Source organism: Lytechinus variegatus, chromosome 3 (assembly GCF_018143015.1).
Source record: "Lytechinus variegatus isolate NC3 chromosome 3, Lvar_3.0, whole genome shotgun sequence".
In the NCBI taxonomy this organism is placed as follows: Eukaryota; Metazoa; Echinodermata; class Echinoidea; order Temnopleuroida; family Toxopneustidae; genus Lytechinus; species Lytechinus variegatus.
The window spans coordinates 23,139,271-23,158,194 of record NC_054742.1 but is presented as its reverse complement, the minus strand read 5'-3'; the positions used below and the strand labels follow the sequence as shown (position 1 = coordinate 23,158,194).

General features: G+C 35.5%; 1 protein-coding gene across 1 annotated transcript; it reads right to left on the bottom strand.

The window, feature by feature from the left end:
• Positions 1–13,442, bottom strand: LOC121410541 (protein transport protein Sec61 subunit alpha-like 1). The gene is made up of 12 exons (XM_041602695.1): positions 13,292–13,442; positions 10,436–10,503; positions 9,846–9,911; positions 8,379–8,589; positions 7,904–8,013; positions 6,380–6,533; positions 5,447–5,607; positions 5,002–5,142; positions 4,401–4,457; positions 2,904–3,095; positions 2,431–2,507; positions 1–1,476 (listed from the first exon to the last, which is right to left on the bottom strand). Exons 1-12 carry the CDS (start codon positions 13,293–13,295, stop codon positions 1,290–1,292), a joined length of 1,428 nt encoding a protein of 475 aa, XP_041458629.1. The 5' UTR covers positions 13,296–13,442; the 3' UTR covers positions 1–1,289.
• Positions 13,443–18,924: the final 5,482 nt, after the last annotated feature.

The following is an 18,924-nucleotide window of genomic DNA, read 5'->3' as shown; positions in this document are numbered from 1 at the left end:
TTAACTGTCCAAAGATTTTAATTTAATTTTTATCACTACCTCAGACACAATATACCTCTGACAAAATGGTAGTTATCTGAAATAGATGGCAGAGAAATGTTAAGATATGCACTTAAACAGAACATAACAGAGGTAAAGAAAAGAAACAAATTGGGATAAAGTGGTAATTGCATTGTGACCAGTGCTATCAAACAAAAATAAAATGGTCCAGTATTTATATACAATTTATTTACTATTGTAATTTGAACTCGATAACTTTTTTAAAACTACAACTGGCAGGGTAATACAAGTAGTAAGAACACTTGCGAATATTGATTAAGTGTTACAATCCAAATTCCCCAGTTCCTCTATATGGACACTACACACAATGGACAATAGACTATTGCTAAAACTTGTTTGGAATGAAATGTACCATTTTTTACAAGTGCTGCAGACTCATTTCATTGGAGCAAAAAGAAATAAAAAATGGCCCAGCCACCCCTACTTAACATGATTTTTATCTTGTGCATCAATATATGTAATCTAATTGAAAAATCATAGCTTCAATAACAAAACCATACATTTAGGCAATACACAGCCACATAATTTTACACAATTGACATGCACATGTTGTATTTTGACACAGAGATTAAGAGAATCCCTGCCGTACTCCTCCAACATAGAGCAAATCTGGACCATTAAATTACCTTAATCACTACAAGTAATCAACAAAAACAATGATATCCAAGTTGGATTGAGGATATCCATGCACTGGAAAGTGTTGAATCAAAGAATGCCATTAACTTGTTTCACAGAATTCCAAAAGGAAGAGTAAAAACAAAAGACAAAAGAAAAGAAAAAAGTAAACATAGAAAAAGAAGTAAAAGGTATGTAGTAACAGCACTGTGACATTCATTATTTACAGTAAAGTTCTTTATGATGTTAGAAACTAGGAGATTGAAAACAACTTGCCTGATAAACTGGTTAATTTTCAGTTCTTTCAAATTGTTAAAAGTGAATCGAGCATGCATGGCAAAGGCTTGAAAGGCAACATTCAACCCTCATATTAAAAAAAATCAACAGGTATTGTGCCAATTGTGAACTGATGTATTCTCTCCATTAATGTCAGATGACCCGATGATAAACATAGGCTGATCTTAAGATGCATAGCAGCAAACCAATCTTGTAATATGGGGTTTAGAGTGACAGGATGCACCCTATTGATTTGGTCCATGCGATCCAAATCACACTATCAATAAAATACCTATCCTAGTTTGATAATTATTTAGTTATTCTAAGAGTAATTAATGCTAGAAGAGTAATGCTCCCATACTGCCCATCTCGCTCTGTTCCTTGACAAAGATCTCAAAGTATTGGTAGATGATGGTTACAGCTAGCAGGATACCGGTTCCAGAGCCAATGGCTCCTAAGAGATCAGCTAATACAGACAAGGCACCGATACACAGACCACCAAAGGCAGCTGCAGTAGGGATGTACCTATTGATAGAATTAAGGATAAAAGTCAGCAATCAACTATATTTCTACCCAACAGACTAATGGGGCACTGCAACAAACTTACATTCAATTGCAAATTAAGCTGAACTCCAAAATCAAGCGTAATAGGCTGTTGCGATAAAGCTGATTGGAAACTGAGTGCAAATCAATTACAAATTTGTGTTTGTTCAATGGATTTGTGATTTACTTTGAAAATTATGCTTGATTTGGAATCAAATACAAGTTTTTTGAAAAGCTCCAGAATTTATTAATAGTTATGGATATTTCTTTCTAGAGACCTGGTAGTTATTAATCCATTACTTTAATGAATGAAGTACAATCTATGAAATCCAATTTAAAAACATTTGCTGCAATTTCTGGTAAGCTTTCAACACTGTCAAAGACAACTGTCATACAAAAACATAAACGCAAAATTTAGATTTAATGACAAATAAGTCTATTACTCATTTACTCAAGAAAATTTCAATGGGGCAAACGTAGGAGAGGTGTGGACAACAACTTTAGATTAAACATTTTGCGCTTCCTGTGTACAGAGGTGAAGTTGAAAGTCACCAAGCAATATCTGTTGATAACAATTACACTTCTGTCATTACTGAAACGGTTGTCATGAATCTAGACAAAACTCACTGAGAACAAAGTGTAAATTAGAAGTCAAGCATGATTTCTTAAATGCTTCTCAAATCTAATTAACAAATATTACTTGATGTAGAATAATCAACTGTCTTTTCTAACCATACCATCCACAGTGTTCATATGACATTTATAACCTGAATTCATTATCAATAGAAGTTCTATAATCCCTACTATGCCCTCATATCATTACTAACAGTTTTCACAACAGTCAGATCCCTTAAAAAGAAGCTGAAATTGTTGGGGGTAATCAGTTCAACCTAAAAAATTAACTTAAATACAAAGTAAAAAACTCTGAAAGATTACCTGTTTAATTCATGGATCATTGACTTCTCTCTATGTCCCCTCATCACCATCTGTTGTTCTTTTAGTTGTTTAGCAACCTAAATCAACAACAAGAAATAGAACCAAATTATAATTTTTCATAATATAAATGAGACATAATGGCACTCCTATCTAACACATTTATCATGGTCTCATTTGTTTATACAGCAACAATAAATTCAATATATTTTCTCAACTGTGCTTGCTTTGTAATATTGCAGAGATCAAAATACAGGTTTCCAAAACGTATGTAATAGTTCATTAACACCGCATAGAAATTCTGCACAAACAAGAAACTAGGTGGATCCTTGACCGCAGAGTCAAAATTCATAATACAGATAACTTTGCCTAAGTCAAATTTCTTTTCAAACATGAAAAATCTGTTGGACTCAGATGTTATTAACACGGGATTTGCATACTGTATTCAGGTCTGAAATGGAGGAGAAACAACTCACATCCTTGGCAGATGATCCTGAGACTTCAATCCAAGTCTTGGAGAAGAAGGCGCATGAGCCCAACATGAAGACAATGTATGCCACAGCATGAATAGGATCACTCAGTATGCGGGTGAAATTCTCAGGAGGTGACATGTAGTAGCACAAACCACCTACAGGGTAAGATCGGGCAGGGCCCCCATCACCAGCCTCCTGTATTAATTAAACAAAGAGTTGAACATGTGTTATGAGGATATTATACTACCACAAGAGCTATCATTGTACTACTAAAATTATATTCATTCACTAAATAAGACATACAAAAGTAAACTGGTTAAAAAAAAAAACTTACAGTTAAAAACTATTTCACTAAAACTCCCATGTAAAAACAGTTTGAAACAAATTTCAGCACAACATGCAAAATTGGCAAGACATTACAGTAACTCAGATTGGTTTCAACATTGTCTTTAGAAATTCCAATTGGAAGGAGTAACCTATTGAAAACTACAATTTATGTCATCAGTCTAAATGAAATAAAAATGTGCTAAAAAAAATCAACATTCCAAATTTATGAATATTGGTTATTCTCACTACACGGCAGCAAAAAAGTGACTGTGTGTGATGACTAGCTTTAATAAAGGGTAGGTTATGTCCTGTTGCTCAGATGTAAATCATATATGTTATTGTGACATAAAAGATTTACAAAGTAATCAGAGCAAACACAAAATTTAATATACCTGTGCTTTATTCTGCTCTGTATGTGGATGTAAACAAACAAAGCAGCAGTAACACACAGGTGAAAAAAGGTTAAATGTTTTAGTAAACACTAAGATAAAGTCCCAAATGAATAAAATCTGTATTTCATAAATATTGCATGGAGACAACTGGGCTGGAAAATCCCCTCACTAAAAAGACTGAAAATCAACAGCAGGTGCACATTTCAGGGCTTCAATTTGTAACTAAGAAATATATATTTACATTTATGTGAAAGGTGAGACTATTAATGGTAGCTATAAACACTTAGGAGACAACTTCATTTACTAGGACAATTAAAGCATGGATATAGTTTTGGTAAAGGGTCAATAATGTGAATTATAATGCATCACCCAAAATTCTTATGTAATCATGCAAATTTGACATTGATTCACATCAAGTGCCCTCTCTAAGAGATGTTTTTATTTTTTCTCTTAAAAAGGCTCTTCATGCACTTATTTTACAAATCTAGTAAATCTATCGAAAGGCTACAGATTACATCTTAAAAATTTCAGCTCATTCAATACTTTAGAAATGGTTTTTAACAAACATGAAAAAAATAGATATATCATTTTGATCGGAGACCCAGTCCAAATAAATTTCAATGTAAAATCACATATTTTAATTTCATATCCTACACAACACAATACCTGTTTTAGGGCAAACACTTTCATATTTAATCTAAAAATGAATCGGAATCATGTTGCCACAATAAGGGGATCTGTCTAAGGTAAAGACATGCTGAAGAATGACAAAAACACTTACAGCCCAAACACCAAGTAAGTTGACAAAGAAATTCCCGCTGAATTTAACAGCAAGCATCTGTAAAATAAAATATAGATATTATTATCAAAAATATAGATTGTACATCCTCCTCCTATAGAGAATTATCATATGTTTTCTTTCAGCAGCCACATCAAAGGATTCACTGTTCAAATGTTTTAAAATTGAACTGACCACTGGATTTATTCTCAATATCAAAAATAAGGTTTGTACAAAATATAATGTGTATTATTCTGAACATGTAACTCAAAACTAAAAATCAACTATTCATTACAACTCTATTCATTATAGAAGTATATTAAACTTCAATTTTGCACTTTCAGTGAGAACATCCACTAAATTCCACTTTCTTAATCATCTGTTCACATTGGAAAACTAATGAAAGTCAAGCTCTGGTAAATTATCAATTTAAAAAAAAAAACACACACATCACTATTTCCCCTAAGTATGATAAACAAAAAAGGCAATCATAAGTACCACAGTGGGGGTCCATTCAATAATTATTTCCAGTGGAAAGCTTGATTGCGCCGGGCAACAACACCTCTAGTTAAATGAAAACACAAAATACTTGATATCCCATTACCTGTGAAATAACATAAAGATTTGAAACAAGTGCACTCTGAAGGATGATAGGAATATTGGAGGTGTAGAAGAGCTTGATGGGATAGCTGCTATACTGTCCTCTGTAACGAGCCGATTTGATTGGCAGGTCAACGCGGAAGCCCTGAAAAAGAAACAAACAATTGGTAAAAGTTATTAAAAAAAAGAAAATAAAACTAAAATGACAAATACCAAGGATAAATCTGAAAAAAACTCCAACTAATCCTGTATGAAATATACGTAGAACATCGTGGAAAAATTGCCAATCAGGCATTCAAGAGGTGGTTATTGAAGTTTCTCATCATTGAATTTCAATATGAAATATTTTCCCAACCAATCAGATGCAAGGATTTAAATAGCTTATGAGAAGACAGTTGCTGAAACAGAGGTAGCGTCATAGCAAATGAATACATATTGAATGTACTAACTTGGAAGTAGATGACAATAGCAAAGACAAGGATTGTAGCCATGAGGTTCATCAGGTTGGGTAGGTTCTGACGGTAGAAAGCCTCACGGAGACCTCGTACCTTGTCCTGACGGGTAGCAAGAAGATGGAAGAGGGCAATAATGGCACCCTCAAACTCAGTTCCTGAAATGACAGAGAATGATTTGGAAGATTAGCCTTCATGGAAAATAATATGATTTGAACAGATTGAGAAAAATCAGACAAACAAAACACTGAAAATTTGATCAAAATCAGATAAAGGAATAACAAAGTTATGGCATTTTAAATTTGCATTATTCTGTTAAAACCGTTCTAGGCATGTCTTCATGAATATTCAATGAGCAAACTCATGATGTTATATCCCCACTTGTTCTTTTGTATTTTATTTTATGAAATTAGGTTTCTTCAATTTTTTTTCTTCAAGAACCAAAATTATTGGAATCACTGCTCAACTGCATTCATTCCTGCAATTCAAATCATTACAAGGCAGACATATCACTCACACATGAATGACAGAATGAAACAATTATGATTTCATGTAATAACATAAGAAAAGGGAAAGTAGGGATGTGGCATCATCAGCCCATCTAATGAATATTCATGATGACGTGCATATAACTGTTTTCAATACATATTGCTAAACTTTAAGATTCCATAACTTCGCTATTTGTTATCAGATTCTAATGATATATTCAGCATTTAACTCTGTGAATTTTACTCTATTTATTCATATATAAATATTTTCAGCCTGGAGAAATCCCTATAAGTTGGCTGGTCAAATCTAATGAGGCTTATGAACATGCTTTCCTGCTGATAATTAAATTATAAACAGGGGTCATGTCAACAATTATACAACTTAGATTATAATTTGACTAGAGTTAATACAAGGTTGACTTGACATAATAAACATACTTACCACGTCCTGTGTTGACTGTGGCAGGGCTGAATGCTCTCCATACAATGGTCTCACAGATATTGGTAGCAATGAAGAGTGAGATACCTGAACCAAGACCATAACCCTTTTGCAGCAACTCATCCAATAATAAAACAACCAGGCCAGCAACAAACAACTGCAATGTAAGAAGTAAACAACACAGTATTACTTGGTACTCTGTAGGATTCCTCCAAAAGATGCCAAAAAAACGTGTTTAAAGGGGTGGTCCAGGCTTAAAATATTTATATCTTAATACACAGAGTAGAATTCACTGAGCAAAACGCTGAAAATTTCATCAAAATCGGATAACAAATAATAAAGTCATTGAAGTTTAAAGTTTAGCAATATTTTGTGAAAACAGTCGTCATGAATATTCATTAGGCGAGCTGATGTCACATCTCCACTTTCTGTTTTCTTATGTTATTACATAAAATCATATTTTTTTTTCATTATTTCATACTTGTGAGAATAATATGTCTCCCTTATGATGAAATAAGTTGCAGCAATAAATATCTAATGTACTAAATCAGTTGTCAATCCAGTTTTTCTATTTCTTGGAGGAAAAAATTTGAATAAACCTAATTTCATGTAATAAAATACAAAAGAACAAGTGGAGATGTGACATCATCAGCCCACCTAATGAATATTCATGACTGTTTTCACAAAATATTATTAAACTTTAAAATTCAATAACTTTGCTATCTGTTGTCCAATTTTGACGAAATTTACGGCATTTTGCTCAGTGAATTCTACTCTATTTATTAAGCTATAAATACTTTCAGCCTGGACCACCCCTTCAACGACTTTCCACAGTTAAAATGAAATCCATGTCATTTTCACCAAATTTTGCACAGTGAATTGAGCACCTGAATATTTCAAATATGCAAAAAAATAATATGGGTTCATGTGCAAGATTTTTTGCTATTGAGCTTTGAAATTCACCCAATTGGAAGTTTTTGAGAATTGCGCATTCAAAAGAATTTGGCATTTTCAGATTCATTGAACTGATGAAAATACAAAATTGAAACAGGGATGTCACTGAGAATTCACTTTCAAAGATACTAGGAAATTCATCTCAAGTGGCCATTTGTACACAAAAGGACTTTCTTACAGATACAAGTATGTTGAAAAGTTTGAATTTCTACTTTTGTCTGAAAATCAGCATCCCTATATACTGTACATGACATAGGAAAATATGCAATACATACGGAAAAGCTATATTTAGCCATTTGAGCATCCCTTCAGTCTAGTAAGTTTGCAATGGAAGTCAGTCTTATTTCAGTGAAAGCTACAAATTATGACTGTCAAAGGGAAACCAAGAAATGAGTCTTCACAGGCAAGGCAGTCTTAATGGTATGGATTGCCTTGTACCAAATTTAGTACCAAGTCAAAATCCATAGGAAACTGAAAGATGCCCTTTACAAACTGGTAACTGAATTAGGTTGACCTGCATTATAAATGTGCACTGTGAAACTGCATCAAAATATGACATTTCTTAAAACTAACCTGAATAATGATAAGAAGGCAAATACCAGCTCCGATCTCTGAAGGGTCTCCATACATACCAGTCATCACGTACACGATAGCCTGACCCACAGTAATGATCATTCCAAACACTGGTGAGAGAGCATACAATTGTTCTACAGATTATGTTCACAGAATAATGACAATTTGATAGAGCCAGCTTGGTATATGATAACTATTTGGGTATACTTGGTGATATAATGTGACCTTATTCAAATTTGGTTTTATCATACTTTTATACCAAGAACACCTGGTGAGAAATTCTTGTTGACAAATGAGAGGATACAATATTCATAGCACAAAAGATCACATTGGTCTGCAAAAGTTCCTGACGAAACATTCAATGAAATGCCCCCTGGTTTCATAATTTTTCTCAGCATGTATCTCCTAGACAGCTCACTCCACTTTCTAACCCCACAAGTGAGAAAGGAATGACATGAAATTTGATCACACTTACATTTCTGAGCTCCGTTGAAGAGTGCCCTGTCCTTGGCAGTGTCTCCAACCTCAATGATCTTAGCTCCAGCAAGGAGCTGCATGATGAGACCTGATGTGACGATTGGGGAGATACCAAGCTCCATCAGGGTACCTCTATTGGAGGCCAAAATGACCCTTATCCAGTAGAACGGATCAGCCGAGTCTGAGGACATGATTCCAAATAATGGAATCTGAAAAATATAGAGAAGTGACACAATTCTCAGTCAGGTAAAGTCGAGAATAGTTCTCTTAAGTGAAAATATATTGACTTTTTTTTAGAGACGACTTTTACATTTGAGGAAATAATGAGTATATATATATATAGGCCTATATATATATATATTTCTCAGTGACATTTATGACCGTATTAAACAAATAATGATGACAGCAATCACATGTACCAGGGCACAAAATCACATGGGTGCTCGGGGCAACTGTGCCCTTAACTCATTGAGTGCTTCGTGCACGCTACGTATCCTACTATAACATGCCACACTCATGCTCGCACGCCTACTATTGATTGCTTTGTGCTTGCATTGTTTCCTACCCTTGCCTGCTTCGTGCATGACTGCGCACATTCGGAATTACAATCATTGTTACGCCGTTTTGCATTGTATTGCGCATCGCATGCACGCCGTAATTAGCACTATTGTGTGCAGTGCGAACTCTGCTTTTTGACAGATCAACTTACTCACGCGGTTAAATTCGACTTTTTCGACATTTTTTACAAGATATGGCTCCGCCTCTGAGAGGGAAGAGACCTAGGTTTTTTGATCCATACAAAACACTCCACTAAATGGAACTACGGTACTTGATACAACTCATATTTTAGCGGTAAATATAATAACCAATCTATATCACGAGGACACCATTACCAGTAAAGTTCCTACAACTTTACTACACAATATTTTGTGGATAAAATAATCGTCAGAGAGTTATAAGCAATTGTAATCATGGCTATTGAAAGGAGTGAATACGACTCGCGATCCCAAAATCAATGTGGCACAGGGGGGTTTTGTGGCTGGCACAGGGGATTAGCATCGGATTAGCACTGTGGCATTGGGTTAGTAGTGTGCATGGCATGTTAAGAGTTAAAATGCTCAAAAGAGAAATGGAAAATAAAAGAGTCCTGGAAATTTCACATTCACTGCAAAGTTGAAGCAAATACAAATTTTGGCAGTAGACTATGGAAAATAGCCCTCGAAAATAATTTTTAAAAAAATTGCCTGACTTGTACAATATTTTGACAGAGGTTTACACAATACTCAGGACATTAACTGTACAGGTTAAGACAATTTTGTTGTTTGTTTTTACATGCACTATTGGTCACATCTGGCTACAGGAATCCATGTGATATTAGATGATATATGTGATTTGTGAAATTATCAAAAATAAACTATTGAAGAATTACAGCTTTAAATAATCAATGACGAGTGTTTTAACCCACCTGACAGCATACAAGGAAGATAAACAGTGTGATGGCAGTCCATAGCACCTTTTCTCTGAACTGAATCTGTCGTACAGTAAGTAATCAATGAAAAGGAAAGAAAAAAAAAATAACCATCTAAGAGGCATCAAAGATACATGTAAAGGGAAATTATATTTTGTACTTTTCCAATTATCCCTCTACTGATCCAAGTAATAAGATGTTTTAGGTCATGTCCGCCTAAAATTCACATTGAGTTGAATAAACAGAATCAAATTAACAAAGCAAACACTCACTAACAAACTATGAAATAAACTGTGTGAATTGGACTCGACTAGGAAATTTGATGACTACATTCTGAGCTTTCAGAGGTCTCTATCTGTCAAAAATTAACAGTCTGATTTCTTCGAGCTTGAAGTCTAGCCATGAGATTAAATGTGAAATATTGAATAATACCATATTAAGAGAGCTTCCCCTTTCAGAGACTACATGTAAATTTGTCAAAGTTTGAATAATATATATATATATATACCTGTATGCAATTTATCTGGATTCAAATAATTAACTAAAATAGAAATACACTTTAAACATTGAATGTGCAGTCTACTTACCTTCCTTTCAGGTTTTGAAATTTCAGGAAGGATTGCACAGAAAGGTTTGAGGACTTCCAGAAACTTCACTGTAAAACAAATTTTTAAAAATTATTGTACATGTATGCAGCATAAGGCATAAATTTACAAGAAATTAAAGACAAAAATCTCCAGATACTTTCTCTTACAGAAATCAATCGATAAAGAAAAATAACTGCTAAAAATCAGTGCATTTCTCACAAAACATATATGGTATTTTTAATCATGTTACCACATCAAATAGAACAGTGAGTAGAACACAAATATCTTAATAAATGAGGTATCAAAAACAGTTTTACACATCACAACATGCAATAATGTTTTATACCGGTACATGCAGGCATAACATTTATCAAAGTTTTGTGCGATTGGAGAATCAAGCTTCATTTCCTGTTTCTACAAAGGATAATTCCTCCACATTAATCACATACTACACTACAGCCACATACCAATGTGACTGTAGCCTACGGGCAGGTTTAAAGCAAAGAAAAAGAACACCTATTAAAGGGGAAGTTCACCCTGAAGAAAACTTTGTTGCAAAATTAGCAGAAAAAATAGTAGAAAATATTGGTGAAGGTTTGATGAAAATCCGTTTAAGAGTAAGAAAGTTATTAGAGCTCAAAGTTTTGGATTTGTGACGTCATAAACGAGCAGCTGCCCCATGTGTTATGTAATATAAAATGCATGAATTTCAAATTTTGCATAGTTCCTGATGACTTAATTTTGTTTTCTATTCATGATTGGATGTGAAATGATTTGTCTATTGATATATAAAAGGTACAGTGAAAACCATTTTCAATTTTCTTAGAAAATGACATTTCATTGATTTTTTACCATTCGCTATGTAGGAATGCTGCTCGCATATGACGTCACAAATCAAATAATTGAAATTCTAATAACTTTTTAATTACTTGATGAATTTTTCTCAAACCTTCGGCAATATTTTTAATTATTTTTTCTGCTATTTTTACAATAAAGTTTTTGTCAGGGTGAACTTCCCCTTTAATATCTGGTTACAAAATATAGTCTTTGAGTGTCTTGTTTGACCCATAGGCCATGCATGGTCTGGATCAAAAGTTACAAAACAATCTGTCATTGTTTTATTTTGTCTAAAATTATTCTTTATGACACAAGACCATTTCTTGGTTGGTTGCCCCCCCCCCTCAAAAAAAAATCCCTTCCATGCATGCATGAATCCATTCTTATATCACCTTTTTGTTTTTCTTTCCTCACTTTAATAATACTGAAATTAACTTTTTTAGGGAGGGGGGTGGATTTTTTGAACTCTTTATTCTTTGATGATTGATCTTTCAATCCTCCATTTTTGTACATGTTGCATTAAATTCCCAAATTCATTGTTTGGGACTTCTGAATAGTCTCAATCCTCTCCTCCCCTTTCTCCTTCATCTCATCCTCTTAATCCTCCTGCTCTGCATCATCTTCTCATGCATTCTTTTCTGTAGTAACTTTAAAATCCAATGTCATAATCGATTATGAGAGCACGGATACTATCTAACTGTAGTGTTAGAATGAGCCAAAGGGGTGCACATGTGTAAAAGCAGCATTTTACATCAAAAATTTTGATAATGGCTCTCAAGGGGGAGGGGTTGGATGTGATGATCATACATGTACATCAGCATCAAGACAAGAAAATGTCGCCTGAGAAATAAAGCCCCCCCCAAAAAATTGATAATATGCATGAATTATGCAAATGAACTCAGAATCATGCTCGAAAAAAAGAAAATTGATGTTTCATCGAATAGCGATGATATGAGAGAGAAAAAACCCGAAAGTCAGATCCCGCGAAACTTGATATTTTCAAGATAGCGACTTTTTTGGGGATGTACGAGTGACAAGATCATCTCTCTCGTAAAATGGATTATGGACCTCAGTGACTCAGATGTAAGTTTTAAATGTAATAATTTCCTGTACCATAAAACTTATTTCCCTTACATACAATTTTTATTTTGAGTTTTTGTCGAAATGTTGGCCTACTTTTGTTTGGATAAGGATTTTTGTTGTCTTCTACACACAAAAATGGTAGCTACATGATGATGATGTACACGTACTGTATCACATGATCACAGCCGGTTCGAGATTACGACACTCATCTGTCACCATGTTAGATTGCAGAGATTAATTAAATTAATCTCTGCAATCTAACATGGTGACAGATGAGTGTCGTAATCTCGAACCGGCTGTTTTTATTAATCTCTGCAATCTAACATGGTGACAGATGAGTGTCGTAATCTCGAACCGGCTGTGATACAGTACGTGTACATCATCATCATGTAGCTACCATTTTTGTGTGTGGAAGACAACAAAAATCCTTATCCAAACAAAAGTAGATCAGACAGTGAATTTTTAAAGTAGACGGTGAAAAGGGATGATGTTTCATGACATGAGGAATCTGCTTATCAGTATCACTAATCAGTTTTAATTATTTGCTGCCTGCCAAGATACTTTTGCAGCAAATGTAACCAAAAAAGGAAATTGGTCTCCAAAATCCAAAACTGGAGACCGTCTCTGAAATTGGATACCCAAATTCTTTAGTCTCTGATAATGATATTAGAGATAATCTCTCTCATGCCTCATGGGAGACGGTCTCCCATATTGGCCGTGCGGCTCTACTACTGTACTCATGATCATGTACGGTAGGCCTACTACCATATTCAGTCGGTATGGTACGTCAACAGTTGTGAGACATGCATGCAGTGCAGGAAGAGAGCTCAGCGTCTCCGTCGATTGCTACACGACGCACTGCCGCACTTCGTCTTCGTAATTTTTAGTCGATATCACTATTCATCCTATATAATATATACATTTAAATACACTTACCCATGATCGCTTCTTTTTCTGGAAGTTATCAGATGGAAAAATTGGGAAAACGAAGAGAGAAAACTTGGTAAACACGGCTCTTCGGCGATATCTTCGGTAGAGGACTCACTGCAAATTACACGGCCAACATATGAAAGGGGCTTGGTCACGTGACAAATACACGTACACGTCGGCATTTAGAGCCTTGGCTTTGGGCGTCAGATCCTGTATTCTAAATAATTTAAATTATCAAAGGATGTAACAATCTTTTTTTTCCATTTTATTCATTGGAGTTGACAATTTTTTGGTAATTAAAAATGTCTTTCCTATCTAATCAGACTTGAATACATTTATCATTGCGTATCATCAGAATATTATGAGACACATTTATTCCATTTACTGGTAAAAGGCTATTGTGGGACGTTGCAACAAAACCGTCCATGCGTCACTGATCTCCATCACTGATGATCTCTCCACTGGAGAGATCAATGATCTCTACAAGTTGAGTCGGAAATGGGGATCCCATGCACGCGTTCCCGTCAGTGGTTCCCGTGCACCACCATCAGAGACCTTTTTTAAACCAACTATTTTGTTTTGTCTGAACTTCAGAAGTGTCTAATGCAGTGGCGTAGGTACGGGGGGAGAGGGGGGAAGGGGCCCCCACCCCGAGATTTGAAAAAAATTGGCAGAGCAAAAAAAAAAGAAAAAAAAAAGGGAGAAAGAGCTAGGAAAAGAAAAAAGGAAGACAGAAGAAAAAATAGAGGAAAATAAGAGGGGGAAGACGAGTGAATGAAATTATATAATAAGGGGAAGACTTTAAAAAAAATCTTCCATGTTATCAACACAATTTTTGCTTGCGCTTCGCTCCAGAATTGCCTGTCCGATGAGATTCATATCTTGCTCAATCATAGGCTGGCTTATATAAAGCAAGTTTTGAAGTCAATATACAAAACATATTTTAGCTTGGACATATCGAGCTTTCATTATTTTTTTCATTTACAAATTTAAGTGCTCTGTAAAATGTGCGATTTATGGTCTACATATCATTTTAAGCTTACGCTGCGTGGCACGTTGTTTAATTGCCAAGTTCATATTGTCACGTGTATCATAAAACAAACTAATCGTGCCCAGATTCTAGGTCTATAACATGCGCGATAGCCTGTATGTTCTTTATTTCAAATGTATAACCAGTTTCACATATTCAGAATATCAATAATTGTCTGCTCACGCTTCACGATCGCATTATTAATAATATCCAAATATATCCTATTTACAAAATATGAATAGAGTGTCCCGCTTTTAGGTCTAAAATCTCAATTTTCTTCCCCTCAATTGTTTAGATACATACCTATCCCATTTATTAATACAAAAAGTGCTTAGAATGACAATTTTTTAGGTCGGAATGTCAAAAAAATTTGCTCGTGCTTCGCGCTCGCATTATTGAAATATATACCGTCTTCGTGGTCCCTTTTCGATAATGCTAGAACAGTTAATAAAAAATTCTGCTCGCGCTTGGCGTTTGGAGTAACCATCTAGTTACATACTAATCTTGTTCAGGGTCACACATAATATTGCCCAGAATATCAAATTTTCAGGACAAAATACATGAAAGTGAAAAAAAAATCGCTTGCGCTTCGCGCTCGCTTTTTTATAAGGCTTATGAGATTATTTCATGTTTATGTTGTTTTAAAAGAATAAAACTAAGAAGTGACTGATCGGGAAAATATAAGTGAAGATAATTTCGGGCCCCGTCCCCTATTGGCGAAAGTCGGATCTGCCCTTGTGCACATACACACACACCGGAAAAAATGGTGCCCCCGGGTGACTCCCCTGAAAAAGCAAGGACCCCCAGTGCCCACCCCCAGAAAAAATCCTAGCTACGCCACTGGTCTAATGAGTATTGATATTCCACAAGCCAAATTGTGTCCCATGGAATTCAAAATTGGCAATTGTTGGAACTGTCATGAAATTCTATTACTAGTATTTTCAAGTACCCAGACAATTAAACGGGAAAATCTTCTTTGAATGGGCAACGCTTTTCACTATGATTTCGATACATCAGGAAGGATTGGGGGGGGGGGAATAGGCATTTAAATGCCAAAATTCACAAATTTTTGGTCATAGTGTGCATTGACAAGGGCGGATCTTAGCCATAGCCAATATGGATGGGGGGCGATTTTCTTTCACCCATACAGACACTTTTTTTCTTATAAATTAAAAAATATGAAATATAAGCAGCTTTTAATTAGTGCGAGCGCGAATCGCGAGCTATTTTTTTTTTTAATTTCATGTATTTGTCCTGAAAATTGAATATTCTGGGCAATGTTTATGGAGTCCTGAACAATGAGATGTATATAATCATTGCGAGTAAGCGCGTACAAGGAGACATTTTTAAAGTAAACCAAGGTAATCGTAATGTGACCTGTTATAAGGACTGTTTGCAGTTATGAAGATGGTCTTTCAACAATTAAATAATGGGAGTGCGCCAGCGCAAGAGGAAAAATTTTGACGTTCTGACTTAAAAATTTGCCATTCTGAGCACTTTTTGTACACTTTTTTCCCTCGCGCTTCGCGCTCGCATTGCCTGTACAATGAATCCCATTCAAGAGGATTAAATGACACTTCATATCCATTTCTAAAATCAATTTGCAAACAATATTTTAGCTGGCACATCAAGCTTTTATTATTTTGTTTGATTTATACAAACTGTTATATCAAAATTTTCAGCTCGCTCTGTACGCTCGCATTGTTTGATTTGTGAGATATCTATCTTCTTTGCAAATTCTTTCCAAAATTTGTCAAAATGCTCCTTTATCATGTCAGTATATAAAAAATAAGCTCATGCTTCGCGCTCGCATTTCTTGTTTGAGACAAACAGCTTGTTCTTTATTTAAATAAAAACGCGCTTGTACTGTCCAGTTTTCAGGTCGGAATATCAATTTTTTTTTAGCTCGCGCTTCTCACTCTCATTATTTAATTGGTGATACTTGTATCTTTATTAATCACTAAAAACATTGAGTCCATTTTCATGTTACTATAATCGCATTGTCTAGTCGAATACTTATTTTTGTTCATGATTATAAAAATGCTCAGAATCTTCAGTTCTAAGGCAGGGCCGTCACCAGCTTTTTTCTAGGGGGGTGCTTTTTATGAAAAAAAAACACAAAAACACAAAAAACAACGTATTAACTCAATTTCATGCAGTTATATAGCCCGCCGGCCAGAATGGATATAGAAAGTACATACTGGTCAACATACCTATTGTTCCTCAATGCAGTTTCGGTGTCTGTGAAGGATACTGGCTTACCATTGCTAGATGGTCATACATTTTTTTTTTGTTCTGAAGGGGGGTGCGTTCGCACCCTCCGCACCCCCCCTGGCGACGGCCCTGTAAGGACATAACATATCAAAGAATGTAGCTCGCGCTTCGCGCTCAAATTATCTATTAAGACCACATGAGATACCTTATCGTGTTAAAACTAACATATGAAAACTTCAGTCTTTAGTTAGGACTACCCCGTGAAAAAACCAATACAGTAACATGTATTTTATATTACACACTTTTATTGTTCTCTTTTCAAACTTCGGAAGGAGAGGTCTGTTGACAGGCATCACACTGTCTTGGTTGGGTATTGGGGGCAGGGCGTCAAATTATTTTTTCTTCCTCAGGAGCAAGTTTTGAAGCTCAAAGTTTCCTCAATCAGCTGGTAAAAAACAACCACTTGTGGTTGATTTTTCATAATCAACAAATTATTCTGAAATGTCTACATTTTTGCGCATTGTGAAGAAAGATACAACATGAGTTACACATTCACATGGTTGTACTGTTACGAAGTCACCCCAATAACACTTGATTACTTATGTATAGACTTTCAGTACTCACTTTGGCTTTGTTCTGTTACAGGTAGTGCATATAATTGAGCATCTAAATGGATGAAAGATCCATTCCCAATCAGAAACTGGAGAAAATGGAGTTGGGTCTTTTAGACCTAGAGGTACAATACACCTTTCCAGCCTGGACGTTAGGACTTCTTACCGATACAACCTTACAGTATTTATTCTGTACTGCTTTATGCTTAAATAGACCTTGCAATTTTGTACAGTTGTAATCGTATGTATTGTGTACTGCTTGCTAATGCTTATCTCTAACTTCTTCTTCTTCCTCCGTTAACTTCGGAGATAAGCAGAGATTCTGCACAACATCATACAACTTCTGTGTTGTTACAACTTACAGACTAAGAATACTTATTTTGCACTGGTAGAGTTTACATGGTCCTTAGGAACTTACAGTGCGTGTTAGGCGGTAACTAGCACATCAGTTCCAACAAACGCTTTTATCGTAGTAAAACTATTCTTATTCTCCTTGTGTACACTCTCAATACAACAATCTTAAGGGATATAATATCGGATATATATATCAGAATCTCAAGTATCAATTAATAGATAAATAACATTGTTTTGCGCCTATACTCAATTTCCTCACTCAGACCTGTCCTCATCTCACTGGCACTGTGCAAGTGCAAGGTAAAATATGTATAAAAAAATCCAGAATAAGTGTGCTCAGTATTACTGAATTACTCTGCTACGTTTTGCAAGCTAGTCTAGACGTAACTAAATGAATGAAAATATGGCACTTTTTCTAAGTCTCACTGGCACTGTGCAAGTGCAAGGTAAAATATGTATTAAAAAAATCCAGATTAAGTGTGCTCAGTATTACTGAATTACTCTGCTACGTTTTGCAAGCTAGTCTAGATGTTACTAAATGAATGAAAATATGGCACTTTTTTCTAAGTTTTCTCTTTTCTTCTTTTTTCCGCCTCCTCCTCTTCCCCTTTCTTGCCTAGCTTCCTCTTTTCTTTCTTTTCCTCTTCCTCTCCTTCTTTTTCCTCTTCTTTTTTTCTTCTCCTTTTTCCCATTTTTATTTTTTCTCATGAAGGCACAATTTCCTCAATTTCTTCTGTTGCTTCCTGGGAGCGGTGCTCCCCGCTCCCGCACAATTTGACATCCTGATTGGGGGGGGGGGGGGCTATAGGCAGTGCTTGCTTTTATTAGCAACCACGCGCATGCTGAGAAGCCCGTTCAAATTACTGATCCAGGTTGGCCAGAAAATACTATTCAAACAATCAAGGATTTGTGATGAGCCGCCTTTCACGATCTCATTCAAATTTACTGAAAGCAGCGCTAATCCATTATGCGTCCAAATTTTATAACCACAAAGACGACAAATTAGTATAGGCGTAAATATTCATATCTGAATGACACGCGCCTCAAACCCAAGCTTACAACAACAACAACAATAAAAAAATTATAGCGGCCAAGCGAGAAAAATGTTGATGAAAATATTTTTCGGCCCCCCTATTGGCGAAAGCTGCATGGATCCGCCCCTGAGTTGCAATGGTCTCCTTCCCTTTCGATTTCATTATAAAAAGTGATTAAAATGTTATATTTTGTAAATATGTATATTGAACTATCATTGTAAATGTAAAAAGATTGAAAGAGAAAATCATATGATCGAATTGAATTGAATCTTTGCTCCGTCCGCTAGCCCCCTCCCCCCCCCCCCCCCCCCCCGCCGGCGGCCAACCGCCCCCCGCGCGCTAGCGCTAGCTTATAGCGAAACGTAAACCGAGAGAAACCATGGCGCACTTACGTCA